Source organism: Globicephala melas, chromosome 5 (genome assembly GCF_963455315.2).
Source record: "Globicephala melas chromosome 5, mGloMel1.2, whole genome shotgun sequence".
NCBI classification, from domain to species: domain Eukaryota; kingdom Metazoa; phylum Chordata; class Mammalia; order Artiodactyla; family Delphinidae; genus Globicephala; species Globicephala melas.
The window spans coordinates 104,051,570-104,070,456 of NC_083318.1; the positions used below are offsets into that span (position 1 = coordinate 104,051,570).

Genomic DNA, 18,887 nt, shown 5'->3' on the forward strand with positions numbered 1-18,887 from the left:
AGATGATATAGACTTCTTTCACTGAAGTTACTATTGCTCAGGGTAATTTTAGAAATCTTCCATTGGAACTGTTTACTTTTGAAAATTTTTTTTCCAGTAGAGGAAAACCTAATTCTTTGAGGGTAGATTTAACCTGTGATAGTCATAAAATATTTTGAATCAAGTCTGATGAATAAACTACATAGGGCCATTATTAAGATTCTGGTCCAAATTAACATATAACTACGATGAGACTAATTCTCTTGGATGACTTACAAATGGATGTTCAGGTTGTTTTCAAAGAGAAGTTTCAGAAAAGTTTTTAGCAATGGCAAGTAGAAAAACATAATTATAGCTTCATGAGGTTACTAATTGGAAGGACAACATCTTAATGCATAAAGAATCTTATTTCTATATAGTACAAGTCTACAATTGCTGAAGAGACAATTGCTCAAATCAGTTGCCTTTAACCTTTAATTTTTGTACAGGTTAACAAAAATCTTCCTATTTTCAGTTAAACATAAAGATCTTTTCTTTGAGGAGAAAAATATTCCAGCAACTACTAAATCAATTTTGTATTTGAAGGATCAAGAATAAACAATTACATAGTTTTGAAAAGATTCTATAAAAGCAATCAAACAATGAAAAGCAAAGTTATGAACACTACATAGGAAGAAGTTCCTACTTATAATAGGTACATGCAACATATTTTGAATCAATAAATAGCAACTTTCTGATCTCAGTACTTGGTAGTATATATGATAATTTATTATTTTGATTTGCTGGAATACTACTACACTAATACATGGTTTTAAGAAAATATTATAGAGAAGTTTTATTGCCACTTGTTTACTCCACATAAAGGAGAAAAAGAGACAGAGTCAATGACACCCCAATATAATTTCTTTAGAAGTCTGATACAAGAAACCACAGAAAACATTCTTAACCAATAAGACATGAATTAGATTCTAAATGCATTTTCTATGATATAAGACATGGAGAAAAAAGGAACAAAACACTCAAGTGTACCATTTGCAAGAGTAGTTTCTGCAATTTCAACAATCTCTTATCTAGGCATTTAACAGCACTGTAAGTTTAAAATGCATTTAGGAATTAAGAGAATGAATAATACTCCTTAGAGTACACAGTTTATTCAAACATTTAAAAATAAATTAGTTACACAGAATATAATGAAATTAGTCAAAAACAGTATCAAGTAATTTGTTTTTAAAGTGGCAGTACAACACAGTAAAAGCAGTGGCTTTAATAACTATTCGGGAGAATCACACAGAAGCAACTAGAAATACTTTTCAAAGAAATATGCAAATTTTTACTTTTTCTTTTTTCCATTTATAATTTAGAATTTTAGCTCTACTTTATGTCTTTTTGGTAGGTGATCTTAACATCTGAGGTTAAAGGGATAGGCCTCACAATTAAGTAGCCATCTTCTTTGAATATTTCATCCTTCTGTTCCTGTGAATATAATCACCTTTCAGTTGCATGATTCCTTCAGCCTGATTCACATTTCATATCTCAAAGAATATGTTTCTAATAAAGAGACGGTGCATATTGACTCTACTATTAATTTTTCAAACCATTGTCAGGTCCTTCAAGGCTGTGCTTCTGACTACCCACACATGATGTAACAGCCAGCCACATGTTCCATTTACTTCACTTTACTTCCCTTATGAGTAGTTCATATTTTATGGGTAGCTAGGGTACCAACTTAGTAATGTTAGATGACTACTGTATAGATAAAACCAGTAATGGAAATGTAACACCTTCATGTTCCTAAATGCTATACACATGACAAAGGCAGAAATATGTTAAAGAAAAAAACATTTTAAATGATCTTAGAAAGAATAAAAGATCCCCTCCCCCACAAAAATACATGTAACACACTAGTAACCATACCTAGACAAGCATTATAATACAAGAACTCCATTAGACATAAGAAATAGCTGAAGCCAGGTTTTGAGCCTTATCCTCCACATCCAGCCAGTTGTAGCCAGTCCACTGAGTGCTACGGAGTTAAATGCTTTTGGGATTGACTGAAATACGGTTACAATTGTACAAGAGAACACTGGTTCAGATCCAGCAATGACTTATGGACTTGCCCACAGGCTGACAGCAAAAAACTGGGACATTTAAATCTGCTTCACGATAGACCTTTATCTGCTAGCTGAGCCCACTTACAATTTTTTCTTCTTATTTTTTTGATCTAATATATCCAAGGCACTGGCTTTTGGAATGTGGCCTTCTGCCTTACTGTACTGACAAGCCTAGGTTGCCATTTAATAAGGACCATCACAGCTACTAGGCAATGAGCTTCAGGGCTGGACAGACGGAGTAGTGTTCTTCATTGCCGCAGCTTCCTTGTGAACAAGATGACTGACAGCAGTAAACTATACTAAATTCTAAGGCATGACTAAAGGAAAATTTAGGAAGGCCTAAAAGAGAGGTACCAAACTTGCACTGCAAATACAAAATATAATATTTTAATATTCTTCATAAATATTTATAAAAATATACACATGTAACAAATAAGCCACTTTATAATGCTGCTAAAACCATGAAGAGCTGTTAGATCAGTAGATATATCAATATCCTGGGCTTTAAAGTAATCTAAAGAAATATTTTCAATTAAAGTTCAATAAATATACTGGAGAGAATTAAATATAACAGGAAAAACAGTTTCAATCTTTCTGTTTTTACAGTATCTTTTATTGGTAATGATGGACTTGAAGTATTCAACAGTTCAACTACAATCTATAAAGGGTTTTTGTAAAAATGCATTCATTTACTGAAAATAAATAAATCCAGACTCTGTACAGTTTAGAAAAACTATGATGGTGGCAAATAACAAAATAGATAATAAATCTTGGGTTCAAAATGAAATGACTAAATCAAAGAAGAGTGTTAAACATATTTTTGGAGTCTCCTCATTAGGGAGTCATGTAATGGACACCATTCCCTCTCAAGGCTCTCAAATGGGCACTAGAATAATGTCGAATTTAAAGCCTTCTCCTCTAATATCCCCTCTGGTTCAATTTTTGATTATGAAACAAATCCTTTCGGCATGCAATGAAAAAATAAAACTGCAGATTCGTTCAGAGGGAATTAGTTCAGTTAGATCTTTTGGTGTCCTAACAATTCAAACTGAAATTAAGGGCTTCCCACAGCATTCCTATAAGCTTCTGAAAACACAACTAAAGGGCACTCAGAAAGATGAAACATTTTTCCTATTTCTGTAATAGCCAAGGAATTGAAAACTCAACACCTAGAAAAAGCAAGGCATAAATTCATCAGCACCAAGTAGAAAAGATCTTCAAATGGAGCAGGTCTGTTATGTGTCCTGATATCCTTGTGTTGATGAATAGGTTCCAATCTCCCCTCTAGGAAAAATCCACTGCCTAAGGTTAACACCTTTAGGCAAAAGCTCAGCAAATGACTTCATTTTACATTTTGATTCATACACACTTTTTAAAAAAAGGAATTTCAAGGTTTTGGCACTCCTTTAAACACATTTTTTTTGGAGGAGAGATGGTTTCAGGTTAGAGTGTCTTCCTTCCCTACTTCATTATTTGTTAAAGTGGGAAGTATGAACTTTATTACTAGTAGTTTCAGCTACCATTTCAAAAGTTGCACTTAGTCACAATACAACAGTTTACATTTAAATGAGACTCTAGTAGTAGTTAAAATTGTTCAAAGGTGGCCATTACAAAATACTGGTAGTCTTTCTTGCCTATCAGATGTTATTAAATTGTTGGTGGCTGGAGTTCAAGTCACATACAGTCAACCACATTACTGGATCCATGACCTACATCTCGAATTTGGCTAGTTAAACAGGCACACACAGCTACACCTGCTCCAGCTCTGCAGTGAGACACAGATCCAACAAGCTCCCACCTGAAAAGATAGAGGAGAAAGGATGTTATCTTAAAACAAATCATGATTTACTTTACTCAAAAGACAAAACAAAAAAATCCCTATTGTGGGACTGGTTTTGGAAGATAGTAAGCTATCCCCAAAGTTTTCTATTAACTACATGTAGCAGCATTTTAGCACTCCGGAATAATCTGTTACTGGAAGATCCCATTAAAGTGTAAAGGAAATAAAAATTACCTATTCAGCACTGGATCAAATGCTTCTACTGTATTTAAGTATGCATTGCCATTATGACCACCAACTGCAAAGATTTTGCCCATCACTGTTGCGATCCCCACTCCACCCCTGGGAGTGGTAAGGGCTGCTACATAATCCCACTTGTTGCTTCGAGGATCATACCGCTCAACTGAACTCAGAGGAGAATTATCATCAAAACCACCTATATAAAGAAAGATTTTTAAAATAGCATTATGTTTCATAGAAATTAACCATTAAATTTCAGTTCAATAGCTTCTACAAACCAATCTTTTCAAAACATTTTAGAAAACCCCAACATCTATCACTACTACCAACTCCTATTATATACATTTACTACAATTCAAGATAATTTAAATAGTATTTTCCTCAATATTAGGATTAAAAATCTTAAAGTGAGAAAAACTAAAGTCCCTATATTTAAGCAGATAATTTAGGAGAAAAAAACCCCACGGACATTCATATAATTTTCCCTTAGCTTCCTAGAGGCAAGCAAGAAAGTACTGAGATTCCTTCTCTTTGTGTGTACATGTATATATTAGATTTTTAAACAGTAAGAAGGCTTGAGAAGAGAATAAACTACACTAAGTCACTTGATTCATTTAAATATGTCAAAGTTTTCCAACTGTTTCCCTTAGTACTATAATCGTAATCATAATTACAGAGATGGTGGACTATGACTGAATTCTTACCAATTTTTGCCAAAACTACATCTTCATGCTCCCTATTCTAGATGACGACAGTCCTCTCCACAGATCATCTTAACAATGTTACTTATTATGTTCCTGATTGTTAAACACAGAGACTGCTATTTTAACAGTGCTCTTTCCTTTAAAAATGTATGTGTCTCTTTTTAGGCTCCACCTCAGTCTACATGAGTAATAGGTCTCCCTGATGACTAAGCCTATTTTCCTGAGGACAGAAGTGTTGATATTCTGACAGTCTATTTAGAAACAAGGTCAGGTTAAAAAAAAAAATCAACAAAGTTAACTTCTCTAATGGGTTTAATTTTATTAAATCAATTGAGGTAAAATTCACTGATCGGGAGTTCCCTGGTGGTGCAGTGGTTAAGAATCCGCCTGCCAAAGCAGGGGACACAGGTTCGAGCCCTGGTCCGGGAAGAACCCACATGCCGTGGAGCAACTAAGCCCGTGAGTCACAACTACTGAGCCTGCACTGTAGAGCCCGCGAGCCGCAACTACTGAGCCCATGCACCACAACTACTGAAGCCCATGTGCCTAGAGCCTGTGCTCCACAAGAAAAGAAGCCACAGCACTGAGAAGCCCACGCACCACAACAAAGAGTAGCCCCCGCTAGACACAACTAGCGAAAGCCCGTGCACAGCAACAAAGAATCAACACAGCCAAGAATTAATTAATTAAAAAATAAAATAAAATTCACTGATCTTAGTTCATAATTCAGTGACTTTTAACAAATGTAATAGTGTTATCACCACCACAACCATGATAAAAAACATTTTTTCACTGTAACAAAGGCTCTACTTTCAATTATTGCTAATGCTAATGTAGAAGAGATTAAGTTTTTAATACAGGGTAGTTATATTTTTCATGGCCCTCTTTTTCATGAGCTCCCTATCATTTCCCTAGCTAATGCATATAAATTTTGAACAAAGAACTCAAAGCAGAGGAACAGAAAAGGGAGGATGCAATTAGCTTCCTGTACATACAGTTACCTTCAAAGTTTTCTTATTCAAATCAGTTGTACCTGTTTTAAGTAGAACTTGAATGACCAAGAGGGTTTTTATTTTAAGGTTCTACCTGAGTCAGTCTTATTTTTACCATGTCTGTTCTACTATAAGTGCCCAGAAGATTTAACAAGTAACAGCAACAATGATACTCCTGTTGAGATATAACATATGTCAATGCCTGTGCTAGATAGGGAGCTGAGAGAGGTAGCAATGGTGTAAGTGTAAGAACTCTGGGTTCTCACAGACCCTGCTTCAAATTCCAGCCTTGTCAACTTATTTAGGCCTGTGACTATATTATTCACTCTCTCAGTCTCTCACTACCTCAAAGAGCTGCTGTGATGATTGGGCTAGACTGAAAAGGTAAAAAATTATGTTATTTCTCTTATTCAATACACATAAGCACTGAAATACTCAGTATTACTTCTATTACTTGTAGATGTTTAAGTGCTAACAATATCCCACTCTCTTATCAAGAACTCTTTTAAGTTTTTTTTTAACATCTTTATTGGAGTATAATTGCTTTACAATGGTGTGTTAGTTTCTGCTTTATAACAAAGTGAATCAGTTATACCTATGCATATGTTCCCATATCACTTCCCTCTTGCATCTCCCTCCCTCCCACCCTCCCTATCCCACCCCTCCAGGTGGTCACAACGCACAGAGCTGATCTCCCTGTGCTATGCGGCTACTTCCCACTAGCTAGCTATTTTACGTTTCGTAGTGTATATACGCCCATGCCACACTCTCACTTTGTCACAGCTTACCCTTCCCCCTCCCCGTATCAAGTCCATTCTCTAGTAGGTCTGTGTCTTTATTCCCGTCTTGACCCTAGGTTCTTCATGACCTTTTTTTTTTTTCCTTAGATTCCATATATATGTGTTAGCATACGGTATTTCTTTTTCTTACTTCACTCTGTATGACAGACTCTAGGTCCATCCACCTCACTACAAATAACTCAATTTTGTTTCTTTTTATGGCTGGGTAATATTCCATTGTATATATATGCCACATCTTCTTTATCCATTCATCTGTTGATGGACACTTAGGTTGCTTCCATGTCCTGGCTATTGTAAATAGAGCTGCAATGAACACTGTGGTACATGATTCTTTTTGAATTATGGTTTTCTCAGGGCATACGCCCAGTAGTGGGATTGCTGGGTCATATGGTAGTTCTATTTTTAGTTCTTTAAGGAACCTCCATACTGTTCTCCATAGTGGCTGTATCAATTTACATTCCCACCAACAGTGTATGAGGGTTCCCTTTTCTCCACACCCTCTCCAGCATTTATTGTTTGTAGATGTTTTGATGATGGCCATTCTGACCGGTGTGAGATGATATCTCATTGTAGTTTTGATTTGCATTTCTCTAATGATTAATGACGTTGAGCATTCTTTCATGTGTTTGTTGGCAATCTGTATATCTTCTTTGGAGAAATGTCTATTCAGGTCTTCTGCCCACTTTTTGATTGGGTTGTTTGTTTTTTTGAGATTGAGCCGCATGAGCTGCTTGTAAATTTTGGAGATTAATCCTTTGTCAGTTGCTTCATTTGCAAATATTTTCTCACATTCTGAGGGTTGTCTTTCCGTCTTGTTTATGGTTTCCTTTGCTGTGCAAAAGCTTTAAAGTTTCATTAGGTCTCATTTGTTTATTTTTGCTTTTATTTCCATTTCTCTAGGAGGTGGGTCAAAAAGGATCATGCTGTGGTTTATGTCATGGAGTGTTCTGCCTATGTTTCCCTCTAAGAGTTTAATAGTGTCTGGCCTTACATTTAGGTCTTTAATCCATTTTGAATTTATTTTTGTGTATGGTGTTAGGGAGTGTTCTAATTTCATTCTTTTACATGTAGCTGTCCAGTTTTCCCAGCACCACTTATTGAAGAGGCTGTCTTTTCTCCACTGTATATTCTTGCCTCCTTTATCAAAGATAAGGTGACCATATGTGTGTAGATTTATCTCTGGGCTTTCTATTCTGTTCCATTGATCTGTATTTCTATTTTTGTGCCAGTACCATACTGTCTTGATTACTGTAGCTTTGTAGTATAGTTTGAAGTCCAGGAGCCTGATTCCTCCAGCTCCGTTTTTCCTCCATTTTTCTTTCTCAAGATTGCTTTGGCTATTCCCCTCCAACTCTATTATACAGTAAGTCAAAAAGCAATACAGAGACACTAACTGCCATCATGCATATGAAATACCTATTGGTTTGCTTAGTCAACACAATTCCCTTGAAATGAAGACAAGAAAAGTAAAGTAAAAATACAGAGGTAGAGTTTTAAACATGAAAGATGAAGATGTAAACAAAGAAGCTTGAATATGAATCTTAAGAATTCAAAAGCAAATCTTAGGACTGATTCCACTTGGGCCTAAATGCAATGTAAATTTGTGTCACTGACACTATCATTGTATGTCCTGTAAAAAATTAAACTAGAGAAATATCCACTCACCAACAACATATAAGCAACCATGGAGCTCACTAACTCCATTGCCTGCTCTTCGCTGACCCATTTCTTTAACTTCTATCCATTTATCGAGATGTGGATCATACCTCTCCACACTAGATAGAGAAGCTACTCCATCATTGCCACCTACTGCATAAACATGGTTCTAAATAAAGAAAGAAAAAAAAAACACAAGACATTAGATTTTGAATTGATTTACATGCTGTCCTAATGGTAGACCAGAATGTGCAAGAGAGCAGTATTTCATATAACAATCTGGTGTGTAATCAATATCTGCATACTGGAAATATGAATACATCAGACCTTTCCTTATTTGGTTAGGTATGTGATGCAATGCAATCCAGTGAGCAAGCTGCAACATAACTTACCACAAGAGCCACAGAGCCAACTCCTCCTCGGGGAGTATTCATTGGTGCCACTGTACTCCACTGATCAGATTCTATGTCGTATCTCTCAACATCGTTGAAGCAAGTGTTGTCATCTAACCCTCCAATTGCATAAATTGGGCCTCCCAAGGAGGCCAAGGCAATTCCTCGCCTGCAAAAACAATAAAAGACACTTCAGCATTCCATTTGTTTCCAGAAAAAAGGTAGCAAAATAATTTTGCTAATGTACCCATTTATCACATTAAATGTCAATGTGGCTTTTTCCCGTTATTTTTAGGTTTATCAAAGCTTCTGAATAGATGGCTACAGGGTTGCCAAATTGTGCAAGTGTATGTGAACAGTGCCCTCTGGAGCTTTATAATGCATAGCCTACACAGGTTACTTTAAACTTAAATGAAATAATAAAGGAAAACCCAACAAAATACTATAAATGGAGTCCAAAACATTCAGTTAGTAAAACACTCAGTTGCATAATTAAGAGACTGATGAATTGACAGAGATGGTCTGCTACAGAGGTCAGAAGTCAATCTCATTACTAAATTCACGTAATTGCAGAGCACATTTTGTTGCAGTGTTTCATTACATCACACAAAAGAACATCAATTTTATATTACAAGCTTTATATCACATTGCTTAACTTCTGAAGGGCATCTATTTATCTTGGAACAGAAGAGACTTAGCCCATGTTAAAAGCTAATTCATCATAATGGTGACTGAAAAAAAATTATATCAATTTCTTAAAAAACACACTGCAGCAATCAAAAGTTGAACGATTCTAAAATTTATCTGTCACTGACCTGGTATATACTTTGGATAATGTGTATTGCTTAAACCTTTACTACCTTGCTTCTTCATCTGTCACCCATTTGAGAAAGCAGTAGACACAACTGATATTAATTTGTCAATATAGGTAATGCACCAAGAACAGTGATTAGCCCATATTCAGTGCTGTGTATTAGCTACTATTATTTCTGGAGAGAACTGCTGCTCTACTGAGATTATAACTCTCAGTTTACCAAAAGAGTATCCTAGGAAAGAATTCTTAAGGATAATGTTGTCATTCATTTTGTGTCCTTAACTTCTTTTCCCTTGAGTATAAAGCAATGACTTACAAAATACTGTGGTTATAAAAACTTTCAGGTGTAGGTGAACACATGTGTGTACACTCTAGAATATACAAGTGTTATATCGTGGCAGAAGTGAGTAGACCATATAATTCCCCCCTCCCTCCACCCCCTAAATCACAAGACCATAAGACACTATTGATTATTTCTTACTCCTCAAAACTCTCTTGATTTTTGTGACATCACATGTTTGAGTTTCCTCCTCCATTACATCTCTGGCTGGTACTTTTCAGCTTCCTTTACCAGTGCCTTCTTCTCTATGCTGTCACTGAATTATGAAGTTCCCTAAGGCCTCTTATCACCCTATACTCTCTCTGTAGGCAATTTCATTCTTTCCATAGATTTATAACTCTAATATGTATTTCCAGATATATATACAGCTTCTACTTCAAATCTGTGTGTCTGGATCTTCAACCTTAACTTTAATCTAAGTGAAACTTACTGTCTACCTCCTTGTGCTAGGCAGATTTTAAGATGTCTTCCTCCACAATATTCACCCTCTGGTTTTACTCCTATGATTATACTACGTTACATGGCAAAGTGGAGATTACCTGAATGAGCTTAATCTAACCACGTAAGCCCTATAAAAGCAGAGAGGTTTCTCCAGCTGGTAGCAGAAGACAGGTCAGAAACTCAAAGAACGTGGTGGATTCTACAAGTCGCTGCTAGTTTGAAGATTGAGGGGAGCACTTGGAAAGGACCTCAGAATGGCTTCTAGGAGCTGAGAGTGACCCCTGGCCTACAGCCAGTAAAAACAAGAAACTCAGTCCTTCAATCACAAAGAACTGCATTCTATCAATAACCTAAATGACCTTGGAAGTAGTTTCTTCCCCAGAGCCTCCATTAGAGCCTACAGCTTACACCTTGATTTTGGTCTTGTGGAGCCTAAGTGGAAAACTCAGTTACAGTTCCTGGACTTCTGACCTGTGGAACTGTGAACTAATTAATGGATGTTGTTCTAAGCTTCTAAGTTTGTCATAATTGGTTACACAGCAAGAGAAAACTAATATACCCATTAGAAGACAAACAAAAACTTGATCCTGTACACCGTCTTGCTCTTCCTAATGCAGAAAGTCACACCACTATCCATATCCAGTTGTTTAAGCCAGAAACTTAAGGATCATCTTAGCCTCTTCCTTATTGTTCTTTTTGCCTCCCACATCTAATTATTATAAACTCTTGTTGATTGTACACTTCTGAACTCTCTCAAATATGTCCTCTTTCTTCTATCTCAACTTCTTCCACTTTAGTCCAAGCCACCATTATTTCTTCGACTAAAAATATTACAATAACCCTTTTGGTTTCCCAGACTGTTTTCACTCTGGTCTTCCTCAAATACATTCTCCATTTCATAGCAGAGGATCTTTGAAAAGAGAAATCTGATTCTATCACTCCCCTACTATCAAAAAAAAAATGTGTGTGTATTTCAAAGCGCACCAGATTAAAAAATCTTGGCAAACTTGAAAGGCCCTTATTTTTTGCCTGCTATTTCAGCTGTCTGTTGACACTATCCCCTTTGATCTGTCAGCCACATGGGACTTCTTTCATGCTCTCAGCTCTCATTCATCTCCAGATTTTCAAAGGCTCTTCATCTCTTTCCATCCACCAACCTTACACCACCCACCACCCACCACTTAATGAGTCTAAATTCTTTTGTTCCTTCAGACCTTAGGTTAAATGGGACTCCACTCTCAAGCATTCTTTACTTACGCTAGTGCTAGCATTATTACCCTTGTAATTATGTCTTTATTTCTATCTTGCCTTCTAGAATGTAAGCTCTATGGCTGTCTTATTTATTGCTGTATCTTCAGCACTTGGTATATCCTGTAATGGGCATTTAACCAGTATTTGCTGAATAAATAAATCAACCCCTAGAGATGCTCTGTTAGGATGATGGGTTTCAATAAAACCATACCTTGAACAAACATCAGTATCCATTTTAGTGAAAAGATGAAAAAGAAAAAGGGGGAAAAACAGAAAACCAGGTATTTAACATATGAATATTATTTTGGAATACACACCGAAACAATGATTTGGGGGGATACAAATTATAAAAACAAATAACATGAGAAAATAAATGCAGTTCTATTATTTTTTATACAGTTGGAAAGCTATTGTAGTGCTCAGGGTATATTTTAGAAGATTAAAGAAATTCAACTGCTATTTTGTTAGACAAGTTTCACTCAATTCTCAGCTAAAACCAGCTTAGCATGATAAGGAGGCAAGAGTATAAAGATTAAAAATGTACTTAAGGATTTTCTCCCCTATTTTAATTCATGTGTTAGAATTTAAACTGTTTGTAGTTACCATGTAGCATAAATCAAGCCCTACTAAAGTATTAAAATGTCATTTATAGATAAGTAGTGTATTTTAAGGCTAGGTTTTCCCCACTAAGATTCTTTCTCCTCATGAGTGAAAAAAAGGCCAAAAATCTCTTTTCAGCCGAACTCGCTTCACATTTCCATCTAAGTTTTCATACTTCTAACACACAAGAAAACTCAGTTAAAAATACTATGTTAAATTAATCAAGAATAGAAAACTAGATGTCAGTGTATCCCCATGTGCAAAATTATCTTCAGTTGAGCACCACTAGTACATAGGAACGCAACTATTTTTGAAACTTTTCTGAAAATTTTAAATTATTTCAAAATAAAAATTTAAATAAATGCTCAGGTATGAGTCAAAACTATGACAATCATTATCATACTCAAAGACATGATTCTATTCTTAATTCTCAGGAAAATTTTGAAAGTTATAACGAAGCATCACATTGGATGCTTTCACAAAATGTGTTTAGGAAGGTATTTAAAGTTTCTAAAAATGTAGAGTAAAAAATTAGCCCTTTCAGTTATAGGAAGCTTTCTTTATTTTCCACCAACAAATCAAAATAAATGTCCATGCTCATCTACCTCTTTGTGTTCATTGATGCCTTCATCATCCATTTATTATTGAGAGGATCAAACATCTCCATACTACCTAAATGTTCATTTCCATCATGTCCACCCACTGCATACACTTTACCTGTAAAGTAAAGAAGTATTTTCATTTGTTTCCAAGTAAATAAATTTATATATAATCAATATATAATTAAAATAGCACAATTAACTTTCAACAAATATTCTTCTGTTCAACATTATGATCAAGTCACTTCAGTAGTCAAATGAAAATAAATGTAAGCTTCTGCTTAATAAAATGCCTGAAACACGCTGTTTTACAAGTTATTTAAATGTTCAAACATTATCCTGCCCTTAGGTTTCCCAACTTTTTATTACTTAGTAGATGAAATCACTAATCATCCTTGCAAAGAATGTTTAATAAAATGAAAAAATGCTCTTGTATAAAGAAAATATAAAACTCTTAATATATCAAACCTTTTCTAAATGAAACAAATAAAAATTGGAACTATTAACATACCAAAATGGTAACTGTGACTATTTAGGTGTCTGGGTTACAGATGATTTTTGTTTTTTATGAAAATATGTTTTCTTATTTCTCCCCAAAGCATTTATACTTCTATAACTGGAAGAAAAGTGACTTTTTAATTCTCCTAACAATTTATCCATGGTTCTGCAATTAATTCATTTTTAGTAACCAGGTAAAAAACCTCATTTCAATAATAATAATTAGGTATAGAAAAAAGTTAATATATATTTATTATTTGTGTTCAATAAATATTTTTCTTTAGTTTGGTTAGTTTGTAAATATAACTCAGAATATTTTAACTCCCTTTTCCTTAATACTCATCTCCTGTTAAGCATCCATATGCAAGAGATTGTACACTGAGCATCTATGGGCATAAAACAAGTAAACATTCACCAAATAACCTGATATACTGAAACATATTTTATAATGTAGGAATTTTCTTATAGAAAGAAATTCTCAAAGTTCAAATATTTAAAAGACCATTGTGGTGACACGATGTGATTTAACACAAAAGCAGACCCACCTTCCACTGAGATTACACCCACATGTCGCCTTCGACTGTTCATTTCTGGTCCAAAGAACCAACTGTTTTTGTTGATAGAATAGCATTCGATACTGCGAAAGGGGTCACCCGATCCACCGCGACCACCTACACAAAATAGCACACCTAAAGGTAAAGCCACAAAATAGAGGTTAAAATCACAGCTCCCCCTTTTTTTTTTTTTTTACAGCTAATTTTATTTTTATTTTTTATTTTTTGGCCATACCACATGGCTTGTGGGATGTTAGTTCCCTGACCAGGAATTGAACCCAGGCCCATGGCAGTGAGAGAATGGAGTTCTAACCACTAGACTGCCAGGAAATTCCCCCAACCAAAAAAAAAAAAAAAAATAGATAAATAAGTGTGGAAAAAAACTTACGAACTCAAAATTTTGATTAACAGGAAAAAAAAATTATTTGGATAGCATTTAACGTCATTATACCACTAAAAATCTAATTTTCTTTTCTTCCCCCTCATTTGAACTTTTCAAAGAATAGAATACATCAGTTATCTCAGCTTGTTAACATTCCACTATAATACGGTTGAGTTCCTCACCCACCCTGAAAAATTGCTCTTGCTAGTAAGGTCATGACAAAATCCAACAAACTCATAAAGTTAATTTCTGACTGAATACAATTACAACATTTGATATACTGATCACCCTAGTTTTTTTGGAAACTCCTTAACTCTTGATTTCCATAATATCAAAGTCTCCTTTTGTCTCCAATCATTTCTCTCTTTTCTGTTTTCTGTTTCATTCTCAGCCTACTTCTCACATACTTCATGCTTACACAGGAAAAGTTCAATCCCTTTACTTAAAATTCCATCTGTATCATAATGCCTTCCAATCTACACTTCTAAGCCACATTTCCACTTGATGTCCCAGAGGCACCTCAAACCCATCATAAAAGATCTCCCTTCCTCACCCACCTAAAGACCTTCGTCCTTCCCTGAGGTATCCTTTCTCTCCCTCGCTATTCCCACAGCCACTGTTAGTTCAGGCCCTCATCAGCTATTACTGCAAAATCTTGTTCTCTCTTATCACTTAGTACTCTTTTGCTTTCAGACTGTCAACTGAATAATCTAATTAAAAGGCTCTTTCAACAGCTTTTCATTACCTGTATCAGTAGTTCTTAAAAATTTTACTGAATGCCACTAAATTGTACATTTAAAAATGGTTAAAATGGTGATTTTTATGGTATATGTGTTTTACCACAATTTTTCTTAACAAATCAAAACTTTATTCTGGGGACTTCCCTGGTGGCGCAGTGGTTAAGACCCCATGCTCCCAATGCAGGGGGCCTGGATTCGAACCCTGGTCAGGGAACTAGATCCCACATGCTGCAACTAAAAGATCCTGTATGCCTCAACAAAGATCCCGTGTGCTACAACTAAGACCCGACTCAGCCAAATTAAAAAAAAGGAAAAAAAAAAACCCTTTATTCTGATTCAGAATCACCAGAGGAGCTATTTTATAAAACACAGATTGCTGGGCCTGACCCCTCCCCCACCAAGAGTTTGATTCAGTTGGTTTGGGGTAGGTCCAAAATTTTGAATTTTTAAAAACTTCCCAAGTGAATGGTCATGCTGCTGGTCAAGAGGCCACCACTTGCTTCACACTATGAGAACCACTGCTCTACAGGATAAAGCCTTAGTAGAGCATAAAGGCCTTGCATTGTCCAACGCGATTTTCTCCCTGTCTTTCCTTTAATGTTTAAGCTCCTGCATCACCCATATAGTGATCATCCTCAATGTTCTGGTAACAACTTTTGGTAACTCTCATTCATGTAACATACAGTATTGAAATGATCTATTATGCTGATATCTGTCACCAGAGTCTAAGCGAGATTAAGATAGTGTGTTAAGCGTTTATGCACTAATAAAGACGAGTACAGTGCCTGGCGTGTACTAAACATTCAATAAATGTAAAATAAACTGAATACCCTTTTCTCTAACTGGCACCCAGAAAAACATCTATTTATTATTCAAAACTAAGACTGGGGGTTATTTTCCCTATAAAACCTCTGTCCCTTCCAAAGTAAAAATAACCACTCTTTTTGCTTCCCACTATACCTTTTGATTATATCAAAGTACCTTTAATACTTTATGGCATTTACTTATTCATATGTCTATTTCCCTACATCAGACTGAAAGTTCTCTCAAAATAGGAACGGCTGTAGTCTATTTGTGTGTTTGCATTTCTAATGCCTAACCCAGAACCCGGCACATAGTAGGCACTTAATATATGTTTGCTGAATGACTACATACATGAATGACCAGAACTGCCTGTGCTATCTTTTCCAACCAATTCAATGTTTTAAGTCAGAGAATTAAAGTTGAAAGAATTAAAAAGAATTAAATTAAAGAATTAAAGAATTAAATTAAATGAAAGAATTAAATTAAAGTTGAAAGTTGAATTAAAGTTGAAAATTAAAAAGAATTAAAGAATTAAATTAAATGAAATAATTAAGGTTGAAAGAGATTTTAAAGATCCTGCAGTCAAAATTATTTATAAACTGAAGCCTTCAGAGATTAAGAAATCTGCCCCAAATTACAGATGTTTTATGGCACAGCTGGAATTATAATCCCAGAATGTAATCCCAATTATTGATTAGATTTTATTTAAGTGGACCCTAATATTTCAGCTACATAGGTCACCTAGGGACATGACATGGAAGGAAAAAAATTAAAATGAAGTAAAAAGATCACGACACAAATCCTTTCTCCACTGTTCTGTGTAGCCTTGGGCATCCTTTCACTCTGATTCTTAGCTTCCTCATCCATAAAATGGAATAACACCACCTTTCTCACAATAAGGATCAAATCCTTCACTAAAACCTACTTCATAAAGTTCTTGCAATCATGTAAGAGATCATGTATATGAGGGTCTAATACATTTGGCATATAACCTAGACTGCCAAAATCTTTGAATTCAAGTCTGAATCTGAAGAATTAAATACCTTGACTTCTTAAAACAGGATTCACAACTAAAAAAAATCTACACTTCAAAAATTTAATACTTGAAACCAACCTATAAAAGAAAAATAAGCCATCCTTTTCATGTTAAACTATTTAGAAGAACTACTTCTTCATAGGCAGATCTACAACATTCAAATTTTCTTTATACTATCTAGATAAAGTCCCACTATTCATTACCATGTACTGCCTTTTGTTGTTTTTAGGCTATTCCACGGATCTCTTTTTTTAATAACCACATTAGGTCACAGCAGATGTACAGGAAGTCTGTGTTCAGAGTACTGATTCCAGAATTCACTGACCACATTTATTCTCCCTTATCCCACAAATATATTCTTTTTAAAGAGTAACATAAGTGAACATAAAACTATTTTCTTGGGAAAACATGAAAGTCTGTAAATTATGGCAAATAAAGGCGAAAATGCATGCCTCCTCAAGTATAAGAGCTTTATATTCTAAGAGTTTAATGTGGTCTGTTATACTATTAACATTAGATGTATTAAGTACCTTTCTTTTGATGTGATAAAATGCAAAAATAAACATTTAAATATGCAGTATGTGTTAAGCTCCATGTTTGGTACCAGGGATACAAAGTTATTAAGATACCTACCTGTCTCTGAAGGGCTCAAAACATGTCAAATAAATTTCAGTGCAACATAGTAAGATGTGAAAAGCAAGTGTCATTTAAGCAAAAATGACAGAGGATCTAATTCTGCCTAGAAGAATCAAAAAGACCCCCAAAGAAAAGATATTTCAGCAGGCTCTCCAGAGTGTATAAGTCTTGTTACAGCTTTTTAAAAAATTGGCTTATTGGTAAAACTATCTGAAATCATGCACAGTAAGAATTCATATATAACCTTACTTGCCAATTATTACTTTAAGACAATCAGATACTAATTATCTTACAATTAGGTTTCAGCAAACATAACCAACCGTCAAATACAACAAAATTCCTTAGAGCAGAGTTGATAAAATGAGTAATTTAATTACCAGCAGTATGTTTCCTTGGGGTAGTCCGAATGGAGTATTCAAAGTCAGGTACTGCTCTGCTACTCAAGTGAAGGTGGTAATTTCTTGCTTCATCCAATAAATCTCTACATTTTAGATTTTGTTTGACAATCTGTTCTTTTGCCACAACACCCATAAGAAAATCAACCGGCAACAGCGGCAAACGAACCTAAGATTGTGAATAGTTGCAGATATAAAATTTAAGTTGCAATTGGACAGTTCATTCTCTACTTTCACTGCAGCATGTTCTCTTTTTAAAACTCATTTACCTTCTAAAATCTGAATGAAGCTCAATGTGCCAAGTTCTAAAGCAATTTAGATTGCTTTAGATGATATCTAAAGATATCTCAAAGGGATTTTTAAAATATTCAGGTTAAAAAGCAAGTAATGATCTTTCTAATTCAAATAAGACACATTCAGACTTATCCTTAAATGATTTAGTAAGTAGGAAAGAGTCAAAGCCATTTTCACATCATATTACATCAACGGATAATCTACACTTTTTATGATAAATGGAACATGCTGATTTGCTTCCATATCATTTCATTTCTATACACAATCTTATTCATCCCTACCTGTGCAAGTGTTTCATCCAACCATTTGGAATGATGCTGAGGATTGGCAAGAAGCCACTTGATGGCTGCACTATAGACCTGCTTTTCATTCTCAATATTTAGATCACTGGAGGACAAAAGCTTATGGAGATGCTGGGGTGACACACTTACAAAGTCTTCACACTCCACCACTTCAGGAAAATGCTCACAGGCATACTGATCCGCCATGTCCATTAAGTCTATTCGATTGTGACTTTCTGCAAAGGCTCTTACTGCCAGACAATTGGAGGGATGAAAATGTAACTTCATGTATTCACAACAAGCTCTAGCCACCAGTTCAACCTGTAGAATACAGGCTGCATATAAGAGAGGCTGGACATTGTCAACAGTCAAAGTGAGTCGTGAAGAATAGACAAACTTTACCAAGTCTTCTATTGCATCACCATCAAAATCTCTGATCTCAATCAGTGTTTGCTTGGCTTCAGCCATTTCAGAGAGAAACATAGCTCTGAAGTAGGGAATAACACAAGCCAATACCAGTTTGTGACAAGAGATTAGCTTTGAGCCAACCTGTTCAAAACAAAACAAA

General features: G+C 35.2%; 1 protein-coding gene across 6 annotated transcripts in view; it reads right to left on the reverse strand.

Annotated features, from left to right (window-relative positions):
- Positions 1–522: 522 nt before the first annotated feature.
- KLHL8 (kelch like family member 8) overlaps positions 523–18,887 on the reverse strand; it is a 60,170-nt gene continuing 41,805 nt past the window's right edge. For 5 of the 6 annotated variants that reach the window (XM_030847078.3, XM_030847076.3, XM_030847075.3 and 2 more), the window contains 8 exons: positions 18,320–18,868; positions 17,727–17,913; positions 13,743–13,886; positions 12,706–12,817; positions 8,655–8,823; positions 8,272–8,431; positions 4,105–4,306; positions 524–3,888 (listed from right to left, as the gene is read on the reverse strand). In XM_030847078.3, coding sequence (XP_030702938.1) covers positions 3,765–3,888; positions 4,105–4,306; positions 8,272–8,431; positions 8,655–8,823; positions 12,706–12,817; positions 13,743–13,886; positions 17,727–17,913; positions 18,320–18,868 — 1,647 coding nt within the window. In that variant the 3' untranslated portion in view covers positions 524–3,764. Of the gene's footprint in view, positions 3,889–4,104; positions 4,307–8,271; positions 8,432–8,654; positions 8,824–12,705; positions 12,818–13,742; positions 13,887–17,726; positions 17,914–18,319; positions 18,869–18,887 lie in introns of all 6 variants that reach the window. The other variant, XM_060299638.2, reaches the window with a different exon arrangement.